This window comes from Musa acuminata, chromosome BXJ3-9 (genome assembly GCF_036884655.1).
Source record: "Musa acuminata AAA Group cultivar baxijiao chromosome BXJ3-9, Cavendish_Baxijiao_AAA, whole genome shotgun sequence".
NCBI classification, from domain to species: domain Eukaryota; kingdom Viridiplantae; phylum Streptophyta; class Magnoliopsida; order Zingiberales; family Musaceae; genus Musa; species Musa acuminata.
The window spans coordinates 44083427-44107292 of record NC_088357.1 but is presented as its reverse complement, the minus strand read 5'-3'; the positions used below and the strand labels follow the sequence as shown (position 1 = coordinate 44107292).

General features: G+C 35.2%; 1 protein-coding gene across 2 annotated transcripts; it reads left to right on the top strand.

Annotated features, from left to right (window-relative positions):
• Nucleotides 1-8398: 8398 nt before the first annotated feature.
• Nucleotides 8399-13867, top strand: LOC135585749 (probable magnesium transporter NIPA6). 2 transcript variants are annotated; one of them, XM_065167975.1, is made up of 10 exons: nt 8399-8780; nt 10631-10687; nt 10799-10889; nt 10973-11133; nt 11241-11368; nt 11494-11631; nt 12405-12497; nt 12581-12698; nt 13276-13376; nt 13448-13867. In XM_065167975.1, the coding sequence occupies exons 1-9, from the start codon at nt 8657-8659 to the stop codon at nt 13365-13367; spliced, it is 1002 nt and encodes a 333-aa protein (XP_065024047.1). In that variant the 5' UTR covers nt 8399-8656; the 3' UTR covers nt 13368-13376; nt 13448-13867. The 2 variants fall into 2 exon arrangements, with proteins under 2 accessions (XP_065024047.1, XP_009418698.2); XM_009420423.3 differs by having other exon boundaries at nt 13276-13867.
• The last annotated feature ends 9999 nt before the right edge of the window (nt 13868-23866 follow it).

The window sequence follows — 23866 nt, the reverse complement described above, 5'->3', positions numbered from 1 at the left end:
CAATCGAAACCCTTTCCACAAAAGACAAGTAGAATCGGAGTCGCCTCCCAACCCACATTGTTCCGTCTCAATAAAGAAGGGGTCAAAAAGGGATCGGGCGCGACGTTTACTCCCTCACAACGTGAGAGGGCCACGGAGGATGAGAAACTCGTCGGGTGGTCTCTTCGGTGCCGGGAGAGGAAGGCGGAATCCGCCGCGTGGGGTTGGGAGAGATAAAAACCTAACGAGCGTCGTGAGTGGCGAATTGATTCCTCCGCTGAGGACGGTGGGAATCCCCTTTTTTGGAGCAATCGGTGGATCTCCGCCCACCAACGCCTGTAGTGGTGTGTGAGATGGAAACTCTGGAATCAGGAATGCTTCACCCACGCCCCCTCGACCTACCCACGACGGTGAAAGCACGGGGGGCCGCGCTTGTGGGTCCGGACTCTCGCCAATCGTGAGGAAGGTAAGTCTTTTAACTTGGAAAGAGCAGTACAGATAGTTTAGAATATGTCCAGCTGGTGGGGTGACACAATAAAATAGGCAGTAATGGTCACAGAATTTATACCGGGAGGTGCAATTTATAAGCAATGAGTCCCACGGATTCCACGAGAAGACTTCGCCTGCTTGATTTCATCTCCTATAAAATTTCTGGAAAGAATCCTTACAAAACAAATGGTTTGTGCCTCAGAAATGTTGCATCCCAACAATTATTTGATCGGACATCTGTGCCGACAAGTGTCGATCGGGTGCGGTCTCGGTAGGTCAATGATTTTAAATTGAGTGACTGTAAATCATAAGTTATACTGAAAGGACTCATCGAAAGGGAGACCATATGCTGATGAGTGGGTTCCAGTAGCCATCACTCTTTTTGGTTTCATTTATCTTCTTTGCAATGGAAGGAAGAATACTCGCTTTTCCTGCAAATTATTATAGAAGTGGGAATGTTTCGAGCATTCGATCAAATGTTGAGATGGTCCCGTGGCAAAGTTTAGGAGGGTCAACGTCTGGAAGTAATTTGTCAATACTTTTTATTTTTTATTTTTCTTTTTTTGTCTAGTAATGGGCTCGATACATCAATATGGGCCTGAAATGGATCGACAAATGGAAAGCCCACCTTTTTTTTTATCCATATGAGGTGGAAAGTGGGAGGAGGATGAGAAAAAGTTGATTATTGTATTAAATGATGTTTTAGGGATGGATTTCGTTGTATTATTATTGGGGGCACTTCATCATTAGATTTACTTCATCATTAGATTTGATCATTTATGGTTAGATTTTATTATCGATGAATGTTTTATGGTTAGATTTGATAGTGTTTCATGGTGAAATTCTATCGCATCATTGTCAAATGATTCTTCATAGCCAAATTCGATCATGTCATCGTTAAATGATGCTTTATGACTAAATGTAACTATATTATTTTCAAAGGATACTTTATGATCAATTTTACTCACATCATCATTTATGATGCTTTATATATGAGACTTGTCATTATGTGAGTCACGCGTGCAATTGATCATTATGATAAAAAGAGAGAATATTATTTCAAGTTTTTATGACTCATTTGAATAAGTTCTCCGACCATAACTAAAGGGAAGGTTTTAAGTAGGCTTGAGATTCTTCGGCCCGATGTCTCTAGAGAGTAGTAACATTAAGAGTGGTGCTCCACACCCCTCTTGAACCAACAAGTGCCCCCCACATAGCTCTTAGTATATGAACTATGTCGGGATGGATTCATGTGTAAATGCTTTGGTTCAAGCTCATGGGAGGGCTTTAGACCAACATAAGGGCTCATAGTGCACAATCATCCAAGGTGTTTTCGCTATAAGTGATGTACTAGAATTGAGGGTTATATATCATTCATCATTGAAGAGATTGTATTAAAGACATAGTCCCTTCCTAGTGAGACACACAAACATATAGTAATAATAAGGTCTTGACTCTTCGAATTTGATGTTACTCGATGGTTTCTTATATACAGGGCATCGCTTGATGATAGTGGTGCTAAAGTAAACCGTGATGCTTTGGCGTGATGATGATCTTACTCTGAGAGTAAGATTTTCTCTATAATAAAGTGGCTAAGGTAAATTAGCATACAAGGCAGGTGCCTCAACTGCGAGCTCAATTGGAGGAGTCAGAACAAGGCAATGCCTCAGCAATAATGGAACTTTTGGAGCTACCACGCCAGCTTGAAGTGGAACGATGCCTTCCAACAAAGTCTGAATAGATAGGCACCATATTATTAAGTGTTACTATGTTACAATCAACAAACATCAACCTAACTCACAAGTGGAGGATCTAATCCAATGACTCCAAACTAAAAAAACTCTCATGCCATAGTATGAGTGGAAAGCTTCTTTAAGATTCACCATGTGAATCACCTGATTAAGCTTCAACACATTTGATTATGGGTACCATGTGACAATCTCTCGAGTAGTGCATAGACTTTAGAGCTTGATCAACTAAGTCAAGTTGGTTAACAACCTAGTGAGAATCGTCGAGAAGGTCCTGGTCTGATAAGTGAGGCAATTCTAACTATAGCTATTGAGGCTTCTATCGATGCTAGGAAGGCGAGTATTGAACTTCTCATAATGTTTGAAGTCATAGTTGTTGGGATGACATGGAAGTGGTGGAGGTCCGAGACTACTCCTGCATAAATTTGGTTGTTATCTTCCATATCTCCTTATAAACCTTGATTATTAACTTTATTATATATTATAATATTTTATGAACAATTTATTTGAGTGTTTAAGTCCTTCTATTGAAAAAATAGAATTATTTTGGTATATTTTAAAATAAATGATGATCAACACTTAATTTTTCATTTCATCTTGAATTTAGTTTTATATATTTTTAGAGAAATATTATAATATTTTATGTTTATTTATTATAATAATAATTAAAAAAAGGAGTAATATATAAAATTAATTCAAAATTTACCAAATTAAATTATCAACTTTATTATATAACTAGATTTGGGTTAAATTAAGAAAGTTTTAACTTATTTCAATATAAATGATAATAAAAAAAATTATTTTACACTTAACCTTGAATTTAGGTTAGTGCCGAGTCTCACAAACATTCAACTATAATTAGTATGCTAATAGAAGCACAAATATTATATATATATTACCCCCACTTAGTGATATAATTTATGATATCTATACTTTATAAATATAATAAATGATATGTTCATGTTTTTATGATATCTATACTTTCAAAAATATTATTCTCAATGTCTTATGAAATATTGATTTAGTATATATAATCATTAATATTTATTTTAAGCATAACAAAACAAGCCAAGTGTATTAATGTATTTGAATATGAGATTAAGTTATAGTAGTAAATATACATATAGTGACTAGAAGTAACAATGAAATTTTAATCGATTTTAAATGAATCTAAATGCTTGAATAAGTTTGACCATGATTAACATAAGAAATATATATATGGATGATCATAAGCTACTTAGGTAGGTATGTATGAAGTAATGAAAAATTAAATGAAAGATAAATGTTATGGTAAATGTTGAGATACATAAGTGAGTATGAAGGATGAGTTTAGACTAAAAATATTATCTTTATCAAATCAAATTAAACTCAATTGAGGTTATTATAATGTTAAAATTATATTAATAAAATAAGAAAAAAATGAAATGAGACATGATGGGATTGAACTTTATACATCAAGGTAACCTCTTAATTATCTCTATCTTATTTTGACCTTATCCTCTTTACCACTCTGATATCCCATGACTTTTTCTCTCATATTTTTTCCTGAGGTTAGGAAATCCTAGCTCTAAAAAAGAATGAGCTAAGAAAAAATTAATTCTTCTCATGCTATATTTAGAGTTTCAGTTTTACAAATTATAAGCTAAATTTTTAACTATTTTTTAGTAACATAGACTTCAAATTAATATTTAATTTTTGAATATATTTTGTATGATTTTCTTATAGTTCTAAGGCCTTTAGTATGATCTTAATTTGAAATCAATTCATAGAGTTGTGATTATCTTAATATGAGGTACTCAAAATCCCTTATTTTCTAAGAAAAGATTTTATTCGAGCTAAATTGACCCTTTTAAGAATATAATTACACTATGTACTTTTGATATATTTTTTATAAGATTTAAAATTGAGTGAATGCTACCTCTGTATACTAAGATAAGATTTATAAGTTCAGATAGTCCTAACCCAATTTCCTACATAAATGTTCTTGATGGGAGAACATATATATAAACAATGATTTTGGTACTTGGGCTCAACAACTCTTTGTAGTCAAAATGATTTCCTACACCATCTAAAGCGAGAGTTTTGAGCCGAGAAGTGCCAAAGTTTAAGAAGAAACCGCTGTAGAAATTCTTAACAACAATGGCTAGAGGTACGCTATTTCGTTTCCGTATTAGTTTTATTGTGTTTTTATTATAATGATTTAGAAACACAAATTGGTATCAAAGATTTCTAATAGTTGGTATCATAGCCCATCTGACCTATGCCTTGATATGAAAGAGTTTTCATTTTTTATACCATGAATATGGCTTTATTTTAGTTTGTTTTTGAAACTTCTTGATTTATTTCATGTTAAAAAATAATGAGGATATAATATTTTTAATATTTTTTAGTCAATAAAATGCTCATATTATGTATGCATATTTGGTTATATTAAATGTTTATGTATAAAAATATAGACAAATGAATTACTTGTAGATAAGCATGTCTATACATCACTTTCTATACATAAGCATAGCATGTTTATACATAAGCATGTAATATTTGGTTTCTTATAGATACCTCATTACTTTTTTTACAGTTCTCTAGTAGTCCATACTTGGATTACTCTAATATTGACCTAGTATCCCCACAACAAATGTAATATCAGGTCTAGTACAGACTTGAGCATACATAAGATGACAGAAGCATATGTGATGTTTTTCATTGATTTCTTTTCAAGATTATTCTTTGGGCATTGATTCAAATTGAACCTATTACCTTTTCAATATCATTTCCTACTAGCTTCCTTAGGTTTTGCATACCCTGCAAAGAGTTTGCAATATGGATTGTTGATCCAGAGTCAATCCACCAGGTGTTAATATTAATATTAACCATATTAGATTCATAACACACACGAGGTTGGTTTACCTTTCTTTTTAAGCCAGAATTTCATGCATTCCTTCTACATGTGCCACTTTCTTTTATAAAAGAAACACTTTGCTTCTTTTTTTATATCAGCTTAGGGTGGTATTTTACCTTTTCCTTGCTGATGAGCTTTCTGATTGGTTTGATTTTTGTTAGTTTTATTTTTCTCGCGAGTGGTTACTACTAATGCACTCTCACCCAGTTCCATCACTAGCCTCTCTTCTTCTTGAACACACATGGTCATTAATTCATTGATTGACCATTTATCCTTATATGTATTATATGAAATCTTAAAATGCCCGTATTGATGTGGAAGGGTGTTCAGAATATAGTGCACTAGGAAAGATTCTAACATATTAATCTCGAGTTTCTTAAGTTGAGCAGCAATATCTCGCATTATATTCTCACGTACACCCTTTATGTTGGTGAGTCTAACGGATGAAAATTTTATTATTAGGGTACTTGCTAGTGCCTTTTCTGAAGTGATGAATTGCTCATCAATAGCTTGTAATAAGTCTCAAACTTTTTCATGCTGCTCAACAGAACTACGTATACCAACAGTTATCTTAGTCTTAAACATCATGTTAAGCCGATTGGATCATTCCCATTGCTCATATAACGCGACATTAGTTAGAGTGCTGGTATTAGTGACTATAGGTGGTTCATCTTTGCTAATAGTATAATCAATATCCATCCATCCTAAATGAAGAAGAACTCTCTCCTTCCATATCTTATAGTTATCACCACTAAGTTTTGGAATATCATGTCGAATGTCATAAAAATTAACAAGAAACTACATAAAATCAAACATGTTTATGTCAAAATTTAAGGCTTAATAGTCTAAATTGCATGTTTTACCAACGTGAAACATGCCCAAAAAATATGAATTTTGTGACATAAAAATTACCTATGTTGGTAGTTTAATTAGAAGGGTCATTTAATTTTATATGTTTCCTAGTTTTTTATAAAATTTTATAAAAATTCAAAATCATAACCTAGTGTGTATTCAAGTTAAAATTTGGTATGTATTTAGTTTGATATGTTTTCTAGTTTTCTATAAAATTTCATGGTAATTAAGATCGTTGATCAATTAAAATAGTGAAGTAAAATTTCTTCATGCAATGGTTTAATTAATACTAACTATTTCATTTGTTTATAGAGTGAATTATTAAAAAATTAATGATGAAATCTATATGAATTTTCAAGCTGAGTATAGTATATTTTATAAGGGATTTTATCAAAAAAATTTATGAATTATTATAAATAAATAATTTAAGAGGTAGGGTTCTTAATTAAGATATCTTATAACCCTATATGGCTCTCTAGCACACTCGATCATTAAAAAATATGATTTTTTATTAACATCTTAATTTTTTAGTTCAATTACATAAGTATAAGTTTAATTCACTATAAAATAATGATTATATAAATTATTATATTCATAATATATTTTGAAAATATGTTTCGAATAATATGATTGTTATGAGTTAGACATGAGCTAAATGTGAATGTATATATTTTATAAGTATAAAAATATATGAATTATGATAAAATTAACTTATATTTATGCATATATGATGATGTGCGGTATGAGAGTACGTGTGTTTTCTATGACATACAGTGTAGGAGTGCATAGATGTATTACAACGCGAAACATGTAGATACTATGATGTGTGGTGTAAGAGTGCACATATGTATTATAACGTACGGTGTGATAGTACATGTATATATCAAGATGTGGGTGATATGTGTATGTATATATATTATGACATATAATATGAGAGTGCATATATATATTATGACGTGTAGTATGAGAGGGCACATATATATATTATGATGTGTAATATGGGAATGTACATATATATTACGATAACTTATGGTATGAAAGTAAATATATATGTTATGATTTGGGATTCAGAAGTTTATGAATTTACTATATTTCTTATATGTACATATAAGTATTTAAATTATTTCGATATAGAATTTTACTTTTTTATTATACATATACTATTTTATAGGATTGAGATGCCAATTGTTAAATATCTTATGTTAAGAATATTAAAATATTATATTTTAATATTCTATTTAAGTATTTAGTACCATAAGTTAGTACGAAAGTGTTTAGTAGGAAAGTGAGCACGTGCAAGCTAATGCTAACGTAGATATGAATGATGACGTATGGATATTTTATGTATATAAATTTTGAATATATTATATTTTGTTTTTTATGAGATGTTATAATTAGATATAGGTTTCAAAACACTATGTATAGAGGGAAGCCTTGTAAATTTTATTTAATAAATTAGTATGCTTTAAGTTTTAGATTATCTATTTTTAGTTATATTTTTTATTGATAGTAGTAATAAAAATTAAAATATGACATTCTACTTTAGTCATGTATGAGTGGAACTAGGAGTAGTTTTATATGAGTGGAACTAGGAGTTTTAATCTCAATTTGTGTTAATTTATTATGAAAGAATAATAATAAATAATGATGATGTATAAAATTATTACCATATCACCAGAATCATAATAAATAACAAGAAATGACTTTGATAAGTCTATATTTCAATATAATATTTCTCCATAGAATTACCATGTTAATTATTATTGAACCAAAACACTATAGCTCAATTCAAAACCATGTTAATCTGAGTTTTAGTTAATTCAAATCGTCACAAATCTTAACTATTAATTTTATCCTAAGTTCTAAGATTTAATAAAATAATTTGTACGAAAATTTGATTGATGTTGATGAAAATTAGGAATCTTTTGATATATTTCAAAACATAAAATATGATAAAAATATATTATTTTCTCCTTTATCATATATTTATGTTTATATATTTAAAAGTACCGTACAATGTCAGTGGGCCCGCCTTTCCTGTTGGCGTTTTCTGCGCACCCCTCCTTTACCCTGCGTTCTCTACCTGCTCTGTTATTGGATAAATTTATGGGACCCACAGAAGGCTCCATATTCTTATTGAATTATCGAACGGGTGTTTCGTTCGAGTACATCGTTGGTGTCATCCGTCATCGCTCACGTCTGTCCCCTCCAAAACAAAACGGACACAGAATTGATAATAGGAAGGGCAAGAAAGCAAGTCCATTAAAATCTACCTAATATTTTTACACAAATAAATACCTTGAGTTGATTGGATTCACGGCAGCCTACGATCCTCTCTGACCGGAGGCGGGCAGCAAAACGGGTATGACGGGAAGGGTAGATAATTATTTCTATCTTTTCGAAAAGGAGAAGCCAAAACCGTCTTCCCGTCGCTGTCGAGCTCCGTCTCGAGGTCGCATCGGAACAGCGAGTACCAACGAAAGCTTGAGACACGGAAGACGACGGCCTCGGCTCTTCCCTTCCCTCCGTGTTTTCATTCAAATTTGGTGGTTTGCGTGGGAGAATTCCAGCTCCAGTAGCCCTGTTTGGTTTTGCCTTCCTATTTGGTTCCAATTCCGTGGTTTTCCTTCCCGATTAGAGAACCGAAGGAACAGGAAGAGGAGATAAGAGTTGGAAGTGACCGGCGAAGATGGGGGTTTCGGACAACACGAAAGGCTTCGCCTTGGCCGTCGTCTCGAGCGCCTTCATCGGATCCAGCTTTATACTGAAGAAGAAGGGGCTCAAGCGCGCCGGGAAATCCGGCACCCGCGCAGGTCAGATGAGAAATCCTAGATCTCTTCTCCCCTGCGTTTCGGATCTTTCGACTGATGGACTGTACATCTTGTTGAATGATGTGGTTTTTTTGTGTTCAGTGGCACTCAAAGATTTGATATTCAGGTGCTTGATTACGTTTTAGTAGATATAGGTTCATGTTTCTGGGAGAGATCATCAGTTTGCTTAACATTCGACGCGGTTGTTAAGACAGACCCTTCCTTTGTTATTACGATGGATTTTGCGAGATTAGGCCCATTCTCTAGTTAGATCTTAACGAGATGATCAATGTCTTTAAAAGCAAATCTAATAAATCCCAAGAACTGGCATTAGGCTTATGATTGAAACATGAGATCTTCATGGAATGTTTAAGCTAGCTTAAGCTCTAATACAACATTTGAAGAATTAAGTTCCTCTGTCCATCGTCATAGCGTAGCTACTAGCTACACTTATCTTTCAGACATGGGTTCATACTCTTTTTTCAACCAGGTTAAATGAGTTGGGTATATATGCAACTCTTTTCCACCTTTCTGGTACATTGATGGAGCTAACCGATTGGTTCTGCATGCTTGATAGTTGTAATTTCTCTAGTTCCTAGCACTAGCACTATACATTCTATTTTCGTGAATCTCCCCTCTCAACATTATTGTTTATTGACTCCTTTGATTGCCCCAAATTCCTGATATCATGCTTTAGTGCCTATATGCAATCAATATATATTTTTACCGAGAAATATGGAAATGGGGTACAATTGCATCTCCTTCAACTACCACATAAAATCTGATGTTGCTACCTATTGTATTCTATACATTTTCATTAATTAAGGTAGTTTCTATCATTTGATACAACTACATCACCTTAACATAATTTAAAAAGGATGATGGTAATATATGCTTCTTTAAGTACAAGTCTGAATAAGTTCTGAATTTTTGTGATTAAGAAGAGCTTCTACACAATTATGTCTCCTTAACCGCTTTTCTAAAATCTGAGGCTGGTATGTGATTCCTTTCGGACAAGTATGAATAATATATATATTTTGTTATGCCGAAGACCTTCCATAGAAATGATTCTTGATCAATTCAGAGGGTTACTCGCTATGCCCTTATGCTTAATCTAGATATCAACTCTTTATCTAGATTTCTTTTTGTTTATGTGAGAATTTATATAGGGTTAATCCCCGAGTCCTTATGCTTAAAGTTCAAACATAATGTAGATCTTCAAATCTGATGACTAGTTCCTTTAAAAAAAAAAATTGGATGGTGATAGGAGTGGGTTTATTATGTGAGGGTCCTTTTTCGTAAATCTACTTTATCTTGGAGTTTGGTGTTATCATTGTATTATTAATGTTATAAGGACAGCTTAGTGAGTAGTAACTATACTGTTTATTTCCTAAATTTCTGAGGTCTTTTTTATGTTTGGAATTGTGTTCCCTAGCTTACCCATATGCATGGGAAAGTCCTTGGTGATTCTAAAGTAATACATAAGCAAAACAGAAAAGTAAAACAGCATTTGCTGCTGTATTTTTGTAACATTGGCCTCCTTGACTCATTAACTTTTGTATAGGGTGAGATAAGTCTGAAGCAGTAATTTGCTTTCCCTTTTTTGCTTCGAATCTAAGACATGGTTGATCTTCCATGTCAAAATTTTGAATTCTCCATAATACATAAGATAATTATACGAGTGGTAGGCTGGTAGCTTGTTAAACGTTTATCTTTCAGTTTCACAGTTCTCATTATGATATTTCAATAGGATAATCTACTAACATATTTCAATGATTCATATATCCCCTGTATATTTAAAGTTGCTTTCAAATAGTTTTATTTGTTTATTTATTTATTTATTCAAACTTCAGGAGTCGGCGGATATGCATATCTATTACAACCATTGTGGTGGGCTGGAATGATAACAAGTAAGCTACTTTTCTACAATCAAGGCATTCTCTTGGACAGTTTCTTAATTTCAATAGTACATACTGCTAGAGCAACAATGTTCCTGATGTCTGAAATTTCTTGACAAATAGTGCTTATCGGTGAAGTTGCAAACTTCGTGGCTTATGTTTTTGCCCCGGCTGCTCTGGTGACCCCTCTTGGTGCATTAAGCATAATAGTCAGGTACTGTATAAATGTGTTCCTTTGCTCTATTAAGTTCGCTATGTTTTCATTACTTATGTTGATATCTTTGGTAAACTGTGCAGTTCTGTCTTGTCACACTTCATGCTGAAGGAACGCTTACAGAGAATGGGCATTTTGGGTTGCATATCCTGCATAGTTGGTTCTGTTGTTATCGTGATTCATGCACCTCGGGAACAATCTCCAAGTTCAGTGGAAGAAATATGGAAACTAGCAACTCAGCCTGGTATTAATGGAAATTAGTCCCCACTGACCCCTTGACTATTTCAGTTGTTATTTCTTTAGTCTGATGGGAACATATTATATTTTCTCCTAACATTTGTCTCTCTGCAGGTTTTTTAATTTATGCTGCAACTACATTGTCTTTTGTACTGGTGCTTGTCTTACACTTTGAACCCCGCTATGGACAGACAAATATATTAATTTACTTGGGCATCTGCTCTCTGATGGGCTCACTGACGGTAAAATGCTTCAAGCTCAAGAATGCAGATACTTGAATTCATTATTTGAACTATATATGCTGGAAGATATTGTCATCTATTATGTCAACTTGTGATATCCTGAATTCCATGTTTGGCCTTTACAGGTTGTAAGCATAAAAGCCATTGGAATTGCAATCAAACTCACATTTCAGGGAATAAGTCAGGTTACTTATTACCAGACATGGTTGTTTGTCACAGTTGCACTTGTTTGTGTCATCTCTCAAATGAATTATCTAAACAAGGTTGGTAGAACATAAGCTTTATTGGAAACAGTTTATCCTTTATGAAATCTCATTTAGTCATCTAACATGATTCACTTTTCACAATTATTGATAAAACTTCTCAACAATATCCCAACACTTGCAGTTTCATTCCTGTGGATGTCAGAGTTTTCATTTCAGCTGTTTCTTTTCAAAAGTAAATTGGTTGTTTTTAAACTTGTGCTTGCAAAATTTTAGTTCATATCTTCTACTTTTCTTCTTCGTTTGCATTATGAAATAGAAGCATAAGGTTTTTTTTTTCCTTTTATCACATCAGATTTTTTGAATTGTTATAGTTGAATGCATGTTTTCAATCTAGCTAGAGATTTGTTAGGTGTTAGGCTTGACATACTTCTATTGCTTTATGTACCACCATGAACAGTTCTTCTTCTATTGCTTTATGTACCACCATGTTAGGTGTTAAGCATCTCTCAAGTGGTTCTAGAGTTGTAAGGGTCTGACATGAGGTTAAATTTTCATCGATATCCTAGACCTAGTGGTGCTTATGGTTATCATGACTTTTCAATTTGATCAGGGAATGCATCACCGTATACGCAGTCTAGGTTTGCAAAGGCCTGGTAACTCTTGGATGTAATGTTCTGTGACAGAAGACAGTTGACCTGTTTTTGAGTTTCCATTAGATGCCATGCATTCTATTTTCTTTAAACATCCATAAGCAAACATTACTACATTGAAATTTTAGGAAGTATAGCATCTTTTATGATTTGCTAAAAGCTAAGTGTTTCTTCTTCCAGGCACTTGACACTTTTAACACAGCAATCGTATCCCCAATATACTATGTTATGTTCACTAGCCTTACAATAATTGCAAGTGCAATAATGTTCAAGGTATGCACACAATCATTTTATCTATCTACATATAAAACAGTGATTGTTAGTTCTCCCTCCTAAACCCTTAACTGCATTACCAGGACTGGTCTGGACAAAACAATAGTAGTATTGCTTCTGAACTGTGCGGGTTTATAACAGTTATTTCAGGGACTGTCTTGTTGCACACAACCAGAGAACAGGAAATGGCTCCTGCCACAGGTACGAACAACACTAGGAGAATTCAATTTGATTGTGCAACCTCTGTAAGATTCATGTCAAATATCTAGAAGGAATAGGATTAGGTTTTTCTCATGTCATTTAGCTTGGTGGTCTTATCATTGGACTTGGATCATTACCCAAGTCCTAGCATCTTGGTATGTGCATTTTGAGAAGTCTATCTTGGCATGTCTTGCAAAAGTTTATTTGGAGTCTCCAGGTCTCTTTTACAGATTTATTTAGAGCTATAATTGTCTTCCTTGACATAAAACAGTATCCAGTTGAACTTCTCTCAATAAAATCAGCCTAGCCGCTGCAGAATTCTGTGCCATTAACAGTTCAAAATTCAAAGGTCCTATCTCATCATTTCGTTACAGAACTGTTCCTTCTATCTTTTTATGGTCTGATAGAGCAAACAGATCCAACGATATATTGTGTTATTTGGAGCTGGTCTGAAAAGCATGTTTGAATTTTGGTTTTGGAGTAATTTAAGAAATATTGGTGTTTTCCTTTTAGGTGTTAACCACAAGAGAACTCTTAAAACATTCTAACCTTGCTTTGAATTGTCAATTGCACACAGCTACAATATCTTGGTATATTGGCAAGAGCACTGGTGATCATATGAAGACTATTGACGATGATCATTTTGTGATCTTGCAAAGTTCAGATTGATCAAATCTGGTGAGGTATAATCTGGGTTACACTAAGGAGGCATAATCGATCTTATGTCCAGAGATATTGCGTTTGTGCAGGATTGACGCATCCTATTCTTTATTGGGGGCAGCATTTGTTGATAGGCAGGATCTGTAAGTTTGGCTTAGAAGGGGATGGAGGGTAGGCAGTCAGTAGAGTTTATTTGAAAGCCATGTTGCTCGATGGCTTCTCCGTTGAAGTTGCAATCCATGTTGCCTCTTACCTATGTAGATAAGAGCTCCTTTGCATTCTCGCATTGGACTGCTTAGTCCAATTGTTGTTTGTATTTTTTGTCTATTCACTTGAGCATGAAGAACTGCTAAGATCTGTAAGTTTTGTTCCACAAAACATATCGTGTCTTGAGTTATGGCATCACACGTATCAATGCAGTTCTTACACAAAAAACGTCATGTCTTGATTTGTGTCATCATATGTATCAATATAGTGTTTCCTGCAGGTGATGTAACATATGTGCTTGAAGAAGGGATTATCATAAGATATATTTCATAATATAATCTGATGAGATAATTGATTTGTTAATTTTATTAAATATGAGTTATTTATTTAAAGTATTTAAATTTAAGTTAATAATAATATATTTGATCTTTATAAATCAATTTAAATTTTTATCTCTTTTTGATGTGAGATTGTGTAGTATATTCTTGTATAGTTGAAACTTCACTTAACATAACCCCCCATGAAATTGATTGGCTCCTTTTAGAGCTCCAATTCTCTTAGTTCAATGATCTATGGTAATTGAGTCTCCAACTTTTTTTTTGTTTATCTGATGTGATTCTTTTTATATACTTTTTCTTCTAAGATTGAATTGTGTGTAAAGAAAATAAATAAGGAAGTTTAATGCCATGGATTTAATTGATTTTGCTTAAGTTTTATGGTATCCTTACGTGTTTGTCTATCAATTCTTAAAAAAGAGATGAGTTACAAAATATATATTTAACTTAAGGTTCATAAGTGATTATTTTAGCAAATACTTAATAGGTAATATAAATTATAAACATAGATTTCGCAAGCTCTAGAACGGTCATGCGACAAAGGGTTCAAGGTAATCTGTTACAATTAAAAATGTTCATATAACATTGTTATAGAACAAAATAGTGAACAACCATAGATACTATCCTAAAGATCAATCAAGCCTTGTGCCACTTAGATATTTCTTAGGTGTAGTGCTAATTGATATCCGCACTATTTTATGAAGCTAAAAAACCTCGAAAATGGATACTTGGATAGCTTGTTTCTGGACAATTTATCTTTTGTGTGATGATTGCATACGATCAACATTTATAAACTTGAAACAGTTATAAAAGCCAACCAAAATGAAGTTATCAAGTTTATTGCAAGCCTTCTATATGCTGTGCAAAGTATGAACAAGATTAAAAGACATAAACATATACAAGCATAATATTGAGGATCCTGTTTATAATTTTGTTCATAATATCCTCCCCCATTTATTCCTTTGACGCTCTCGTTAAAGCCTTTGTGGACACCGCATCTCCTTGCTTTGCTGAATCTTTAATCTTTTGGTCTAATTCTCCCAACTGCATTCCATTGTTGTTGTTGAGTTGTTGAATTTTGATTTGTCACTTGCTTCAACTTGCCAATGACTTCGATGCTGGTGTAAGGTCGATCAAGTTATGTTGATCCTTATTGGTTTCTATAGATCCTTTAGATGAAAATTTTTTTTTTCCTTGTTATGCACCAATATCTTAAACGTCTCAAATTGTTTAGACTAGTTGGATACCTTTTAAAGTTTTAACGAGCATTGCCTTGTAGATTTTGAAGTTTTCGGGGTCTTTTATTCCTAAAATTTACCCATCGATTTCTCTTCTAATTAGTTGCCACCTTCAAGTTGGTTCGCATCATTTCTGCTTTTGATTGGTATTCTATTGGAAAATGAAGCAAACGGTGCTCTCAATAATACCAATCACTATTGGTGAGGATTTGACAATTGTTGTTTTCTACTAAGTTTTTTCAAATGATCATTGAACTCATGCAGAACTCTTCTATTTGATAAATAAGAGAACTTGAGTACTCACTTTCACCTATTCTTTTAAGAGTTGAGAAGGCAAAGATTACTCAACTTTGCTTGCCTCTCCAAGAGTTGTACTTCATGCATCGAGTTAGTTACTAGTCATCGCCTACCTTTTGCTTATACTTTCGAAACACCCAAAGTGTTTGCATTTCTTGCATTGAGTTAGTTACAATTCACCTTCTTATTACCATCGAGCTTTTGGAATGCATAAAGTTTTACTCGAAAGAGTAAAATTTTATCCTAACTTGAAGCAAGTCTCTAATAGTTTTGGTTACATCTGGGATTATATTATCTTCTCCATTTTCTCTATCAGATACTCCTCTAAGTAAAAAAGGTATAGCATTACATACTACCAATTTTGTTCCTTGGTCAAGCACTTTTGTAGTGACTCGAAGTCCTTCACTTTTGATTGTTTTGATGAGAAGCCCGTTGACACTAGTCTTACGAAGTTCTTTGGCCTTTGCCCTTTAGCCTTATTTCAGTACTTGGAGTTTACCTCTGCATACTCTACCTTCTCAGTCCCTTTCATGACTAAGCACTCTCCCTTCATTAGAGTAAGGAATCAATAACTCTATGGAAATCCTACCTTTATGGTGCCATGACACTGCCATGCTCATGACTTTACTATCCGTTGCTTCACATATGTGTCTTTTTTTTGCGATCGGTAGATTTGGCTTTGTAACACTATGACACTCATTTGAGTCCACCTTCATTCTAATTAATGCTAGGTTTTGAGTTGTTGAGTCCCTTTGGCTCATCGTCGCCTCCTTACCCCTTTCGACTATTTACTTTAACACCTTTATGTTCTCCGATTAGTTTCCCTTAGTTTATAGAAAGACAAACTGTAACTCTCATGCATGACTTCCGTCATCATGTTATAGGGCTTGTATCAAATTTATTTTCTTTTGCTTCATTCGTAACAATGTTCGCTTACTCGACTTTGTCCTCTAACTTGCCGAGCTTCCTTAAGTGAATATAAGCTATGAAGTAGTTCAACTCTTCAATAACTTTGTGTTAGTTTGGCAAGTCTCATAGTCCCACATCGGGAAAATCAGGCTTGTTATTGCTAGTCATAGGTGTCCAGCAAGCCAATCACGTGAGTGATGGCACATGTGACTTGATACAGAATCTTTTTGCTTATTATATTTTGGTGTATATCACTTTATAACTATTGCATATATATATATATATATATATATATATATATATATATATATATATATATATATATATATATATATATATATATATATATATATATATATATATATTGTGATGTCCTTGGATTTGTGCAATGGGAATCGGATCGTGATGAGATCATGATAATGAGATCGATTCACCTTTAAACACATATCCTAAATAATCTCGGTCATAGGTTACTCGAGAGGGACATCGTGATAACCGGACAGACTGGTGTGCTGTATACCCGTCCATATGATGGATGTAGCTGGTCTCAAAGCTGCTCGTGTAGGGACACTAGGGATACGGTACAGGTGCTCATTGGAGAATGAGTTCATTGATTGATTCGCTTACGGAATGCTGGATGGTTGATGATGCCTTATTGTCAGATAGCGATTCTGTAGTCCTAGTGGTATATCTGGTCCTTAGACTTGAGACACCAAGGATGTCCTGTATGAGTGCTCCACTCTTTGATACTAGACTTATAGGTTTGACTGTCCCAGATCTAGTACAATTGGTCATTGGGAGTGGTAGTCGACCTTACGAGGGCTATTGAGTATCGATAGAGGATCATCCACTCTCGGCGTCATGAGAGGAATATCCCATGTGTTCTTGCTCAGACAAATCCCTGGCCAGGGTCATTAGGGTTGAGAGAGAAAGAGTTCTCCGGGAGAATCCGATTAGAGCGAGACTCGAGTAGAAACCGTATGGGTCTGACAGCACCATGCTCGATATACGGTCTCTGGGATATTAGATGGATAAGGGACTATAGGTACACGGTAACTGAGGACAGACAGGTCCAATGGATTGGATTCTCCTGTATCGTCTAGGGACTACGGCGTAGTGGCCTAGTACGTCCGTAGTCGATGAGTCGAGTGAATTATTACAGGAATAATAATTCACTGAGTTAGAAGGAGTTCTGACAGGTATGACTCACGGCCAGCTCGATATTGGGCCTAGAGGGTCACACACATATGGTAGGCATTGCGATGAGTAGAGGTTCAGATATGAGATATCCGACGGAGCCCTTATCTTATTGGATGCAAGTCTAATACCCCCTAGGGGAGGACCCATTAGGGTTTGACATGGGACCTCTATAAATAAGAGGGATTCAGAGCCTCATAGGCTAGAGCCTTTGCTTGCCTTTCCTATTCTCCTCTCCCTCTCCACCTCAGAGCAGGCCTGGAGTTTTGAGGAGCGTCATCGCAACCCTGCTGTGTGGATCACCGCTAGAGAGGAGGACGCTTGACCTCCTTTACCCTCTTCTAAGGATCTGCAAGGAAACAGGGATATACGATCTCCCTAGGTAACACAATCTACTCTATACGCAGTTTTAAGTTTCGCGGATTTTGCGCACCAATCTTCGCATGACGACGAACATCTCTTTGGGAATCGAGGATTTTGTTTTTTTTGTTCTTCCGCTGCACATATGATGTCGCCCCCAAGATTTCCCAACAGTTATCTCCTATTGGAACTATAAATAAGGGTATGGGCTTTGAAGTCAGATGTATCACAATAAGCACCACAAGAAAAACCTAAGTGTTTGCTTTGGGTTTAAGTCCACACTCAGTTAAATAGTTTGGGCTTATAGTTTGGGTTTTTTCTTATTTAGTACTTTTGGGTGTTTTATGGCCTAGGAACATCTTCCTAAAGCATTTGTAATAGCCTCTTTTATAGTAGTGATTTGCTCCTCTTTCGTTCGTGGATGTAGGTCAAGGTTAATTGATCGAACCACGTAAATCTGGTGTTCTTATCGCTTTTATCTTTTCGCTTTATTGTCTTTGTTGGGTTGCCAAAATTACCCTTTGGTAAATTTCTTGGGGCTAACTCTAACAAATTGGTATCAGAGCCTGGTTTCGGGATCTTTTGGCAACGATGACAATAACAAAGATTGTTGTCGAGAAATTCGACATAAATATCAACTTCGGCATGTGGCAACTGAAGTTGGAGGCCATTCTGATTCAAGACGGAGTTGATTTGGCACTACAGGGAGTTGAAAACATTTTAGATGGTACATCAAAGGAAGATCTTGCGGGTATGGATAAGAAGACCCGATCCAGCATTATTTTAAATATCTCTGACGAGGTTTTACGGGAGGTAGCTACGGAGACTATGGCTAAGAGTATGTGGGACAAGCTTAAAGCCTTGTATATGAAGAGGACAATGGAGAATCGTCTATACTTAAAGCAGAGTTTATATATGCTTCGGATGACTTAAGGTACATCTATACTCTCACATCTTGATAAATTTGATTCCTTGGTTATGGATTTGGAGAATATAGATGCAAAATTTGATGATGAGGATAAGGCCTTATTACTTTTGTGTTCTCTTCCCCAATCTTTTAAGCATTTCCGTGATACTATGATTTATGAAAAAGAAACAATTTTGTATCAGGAAATTAAATCTGCACTAAAATCTAAGGAGCAGATAGACAGAGATATCACTGGGGAAAGTAGAGGGAATCAGGCTGAGGGTCTGGTTGTTAGGGGTAGAATGGATAAAAGAGAATTTGACAATAGCAGATCTAAATCTAGATCTAAATCCAAACATAGAAATTTGGAATGCAGATATTGTCATAAAATGAGGCACGTTAAGGCTGATTGCTTTAAATTGAAAAATAAATTAGAGCAAAAGGAAAAAATTATTAAGAAAACTACTGAATCCGCTGAAGCTAGTGTAGCAACTGATGAGAATGATGGAAATATCTTCTTTGCTACTGATGACAGGATGAGGTCTAAAAATGAATGGATTTTAGATTCGGGTTGTTCTTATCATATGTTCCTAATAAAGATTTATTTTCCACATATGAATCTTGTAATGGTGGAATTGTTTTGATGGGTAATAATGTAGCATGTGATGTTGTTGGTAGAGGAACAATCCGAATTAAAATGCATGATGGTATTATGAGGACGCTCACTAATGTTAGACATGTTCCTGATTTAAAAAAGAATCTCATCTCTTTAGGCACCCTAGAGGCCCTTGGGTGTAAATATACAGTTGAAGGTGGAGTTATGAAAGTTTCTAGAAATGCTCTTGTTGTTATTAAAGCTTGTAGGTCTGGTAGCTTATATATTTTGCAGGGAACTACTGTCACAGGCTCGGTTGCAGTCTTGTCATCATCATTGTCTGATTCTGACATCACCAAATTATGGCATATGCGTTTGGGTCATATGAGCGAAAAAGGTTTGAACATATTGAGTAAAAGGGGTCTACTTTGCGGACAGAATATTGGGCCACTATATTTTTGTGAACATTGCATTTTTGGAAAGCAAAAAAGAGTCAGCTTCAATTCTCCGACAGTTCACAAAACGAAAGGTACTCTTGACTATATTCATTCAGACCTTTGGGGTCCAGCCATGTTCAGTCTAAGGGTGGTGCCAGGTATATGTTGACTTTCATTGACGATTATTCCAGAAAAATTTGGGTTTATTTTCTGAAGCATAAAAATGATGTTTTTCTAACCTTTAAACAATGGAAGGCTTTGATTGAGAAGCAAACAGGTAAACAGATTAAGCGGCTTCGAACAGATAATGGCATGAAATTTTGTGAAGGTGACTTTGATGAATTTTGCAAAAATGAAAGAATTGTTCGGCATCGCACTGTTAGGATGATGCCTCAGCAAAATGGTGTGGCCGAACGTATGAACAGAACACTCTTGGAGAGAGCAAGGTGTATGATCTCAAATGTAGGGTTGACAAAGGACTTTTGGGCAGAGGCGATTAATATGGCCTTTTACGTTGTCAACCGTGCTCCTTCTGCAGCACATAACTTTAAAACTCCGGAGGAAGTTTGGTCAGGTATTCTTGCTGATTACTCTGATTTAAAATTTTTTGGGTGTCAAGCATACATGCATATAAATGAAGGAAAATTAGAGCCTCGAGTGAAAAAGTGCATTTTCCTTGGGTATGCTTCTGGGGTGAAAGAATACAGATTATGGTGTTCTGATCCCAAATCCCCAAAATTTATAATCAGTAAAGATGTTATTTTTGATGAATTGTCTATGTTATCTTCTATAGAAGAATCTACTAGTTATACAAATGATAGTGCGCAGAAGCAGATGGAGCTTGAGATTGGTAGTTCTAATTCCTTTCAGTCTAACTCTTCTATTCAAAGAATACCGGTAGATGGTCCCGAGTCTACTAACGAAGATGATCTAGAGGAAGAGCAATATTCGATAGCCAAGGATAGACCACGAAGAGATATTCGACCACCACAAAGATATGCAAATTTGGTTGTATATGCTTTGTTTGTTGCAGAAGAAACAAGTGAAGTTGGTGAGCCTACTACGTACTCAGATATAGTTTTTTATGATAATTCAGCTAAGTGGTTGATTGCAATGAATGAAAAAATAGAATCTCTCCATCAGAATAGAACTTGGGATCTTGTGAAGCCACCTTCGGGTAAGAAAATTATTTGATGCAAATGAGATACCATTGCTGAGGGAAAGGTCCTTGTTCATAAAATTCATACGAAGGACAATCCAACTAATATGCTTACGAAGCCTCTTCCGGTTTACAAGTTCAAGCAGTGCTTGGACTTGGTTGGTGTTCATTGTTGGTGATTGCCCGTTGGGGCTTTAATGAAGAAGGTGGAGCAGGTTTTGTTGGGGCATGCCAAGGTGGAGATTTATTAGTTTGGCAAGTCTCATAGTCCCACATCGGGAAAATCAGACTTATTATCTCATATTGGAACTATAAATAAGGGTCTGAGCTTTGAAGTCAGATGTATCACAAGAAGCACCACAAGAAAAACCTAAGTGTTTGCTTTGGGTTTAAGTCCACACTCAGTTAAATAGTTTGAGCTTATAGTTTGGGTTTTTTCTTGTTTAGTATTTTTGGGTGTTTTATGGCCTAGGAATATCTTTCTAAGGTATTTGTAATAGTCTCTTTTATAGTAGTGATTTGCTCCTCTTTTGTCTGTGGATGTAGGTCAAGGTTAATTGATCGAACCACGTAAATCTGGTGTTCTTATTGCTTTTATCTTTTCGCTTTATTGTCTTTGTTGGGTTGCCAAAATTACCCTTTGGTAAATTTCTTGGGGCTAGCTCTAACACTTTGATCATACCTTTGAATGATCAAGCCTTTCGATAGGACTCACTAGTACTTGCACTCAAAATTTTCTCTTGATTGTACACAGGCTTCATATGCTAATGACCAAGACTTTCATCTGATGCAAAATTCGATGCATGTATGAAACACTCGCCTCTATAGTACCATAGCATTCACTCTTTGAATCCATATCCCTTCTTATCGTTGTATTGTTTACTGAAGTGGAGCACACAATAACTCCTGATTATATCTCCGTTTGATCTAGTCTCTCATGGGATTTTTTACATATGTGTTGCATTACCTCAAACTGTTCCATTATGGTCCATTGCATCATGTCACCTCCCGGTGACATCACCATTGCATTATGATATTTGTGGGATAAGACTATAATATCTCCATGTGTGGCCTTTACGTCGCAAGGCCCACCCACTCTCCATGTGTGGACTATAATATCTGTCACCTCCGAATATATTTACTCTTTTGGCAAGCGACCTTTGCCCACCCACTCTCAGGTCATACTTGGACGAAGCACAGCTCTAGGATAGTCCGTTGCCTAATAGCTCCCGAAGTACACTAACTTCACTGAAATTGATGCACCATTGTCTAAATCCTGGGCCTTTGCCCTCTCAACATAATCTCCATTATGCATTACTTACTTTGTGAGAACTCGAATAGCAACACGGCGACATATTATTCAAGAGTACCTGCCTCTGTGTCATCTTGCCTCGTTGACATAATCTTATGTTGAACTCGCTACACACTTCAGCTTTTTATAAACATATCATTCCTATGCCGAATATAAAGTTTCAATTCTTCATAGCATCAAGTTTTAATCATCTTGGGATAGTCACGAATAATCCATCGTCTGCATATGAGTCCTTGTATGCAAATCGAATTATTTGAATTAATAATTCCTCTCACCTCTATGAACTTTGCACAAACTCTTTTAGTTCCTAAGCAACCCATCCCATCTTACATGATCTTATCCTTTGCCAAGCACCCCGCTTGTCCTGAGCATCGTTAAGTTCGGTTGCCAATGTTAAGTCGTAGTTCAAACTCAACCATCCGAATCTTTATACACTACACGTTCTTCCCATCTTGCTTGTCCTCGTAGTACCTCTAGCACAAAGGGTTGGCCATTTCTCTAAATGTCAATCTCAGATGCTCGCTCCTCTAAATGACTCATTTCCCTATCTTTCAACACATGTTTCTCCTAAATGGTCACGTGTGCAAGTTGCCCTCAACGCAACATTGTTAGATCCCCCACATTTACATACCAAGTATTTCTAAGTGTGCTTGTTCTGCTCTTATGTCATTTATCACGGACATAGTTGATTTTGCGTCAGTCTTTTGATACCCTTGTATATCGTCTGCAAAGGGTCAGCCTTCCCAAAACCTCTTATAGTCCCTTAGGACTTACAAAAGAGATGGCGGGTTAGAGAAAACATTTAATTTGAGATCCACAAGCAGCCATTTTAGCAAACATTTGATAGACAATCCAAATTATAAACATAAACTTTATAAGTTTTGAATAGTCGCGCAACAAAGAGTCTAAGGTGGTCAATCGTGAGAAATTCCCACAAATGCCTATATGACACTGCTCCGGAATGAGACAATAAACTAACCTTAGACATTATTCCAAAGGCTCATCCAACCTTGTGCCACCCAAGTGCCTCCTGGGTGCTATGCTGGCTGATATTCTGCACTACTCTGCGGAGTTAAAAACTCCTAAAATGACTATCTGAATGGTCTATTTCTGAGTAGTTTTGACTCTACGTGATGACTGTATAACCTATATTTACAAACATGAAACAACTACAAAAACCAACAAAGATGAAACCGTCAAATCTACAATAAGCCCTCTACATATTATATAACATATGAATAGAATTAAAATACACAAACATATACCAGCATTACATATCTTATTTATAGCTATTTATAGCTTTATCCATAGAAAAGAAACAACACAAAAAACAGAATTAGTGTTTTAAAATTAAACTTAAATTAACTGCTAGTTAACCAAAGTTTATTGGATGATAGTATATGTCATGTCGAACTTATTCGGGTTAAATACACTACACAGCTAGACTTCCAACTTTGAAATTTCCACAAAGACTTGGGCTTACCCCAAGGCATGGCATAGCATTCCTTACAGCTGAACAAGCCAAAAACATTCACTGCAGCATGAATTGTCCCTA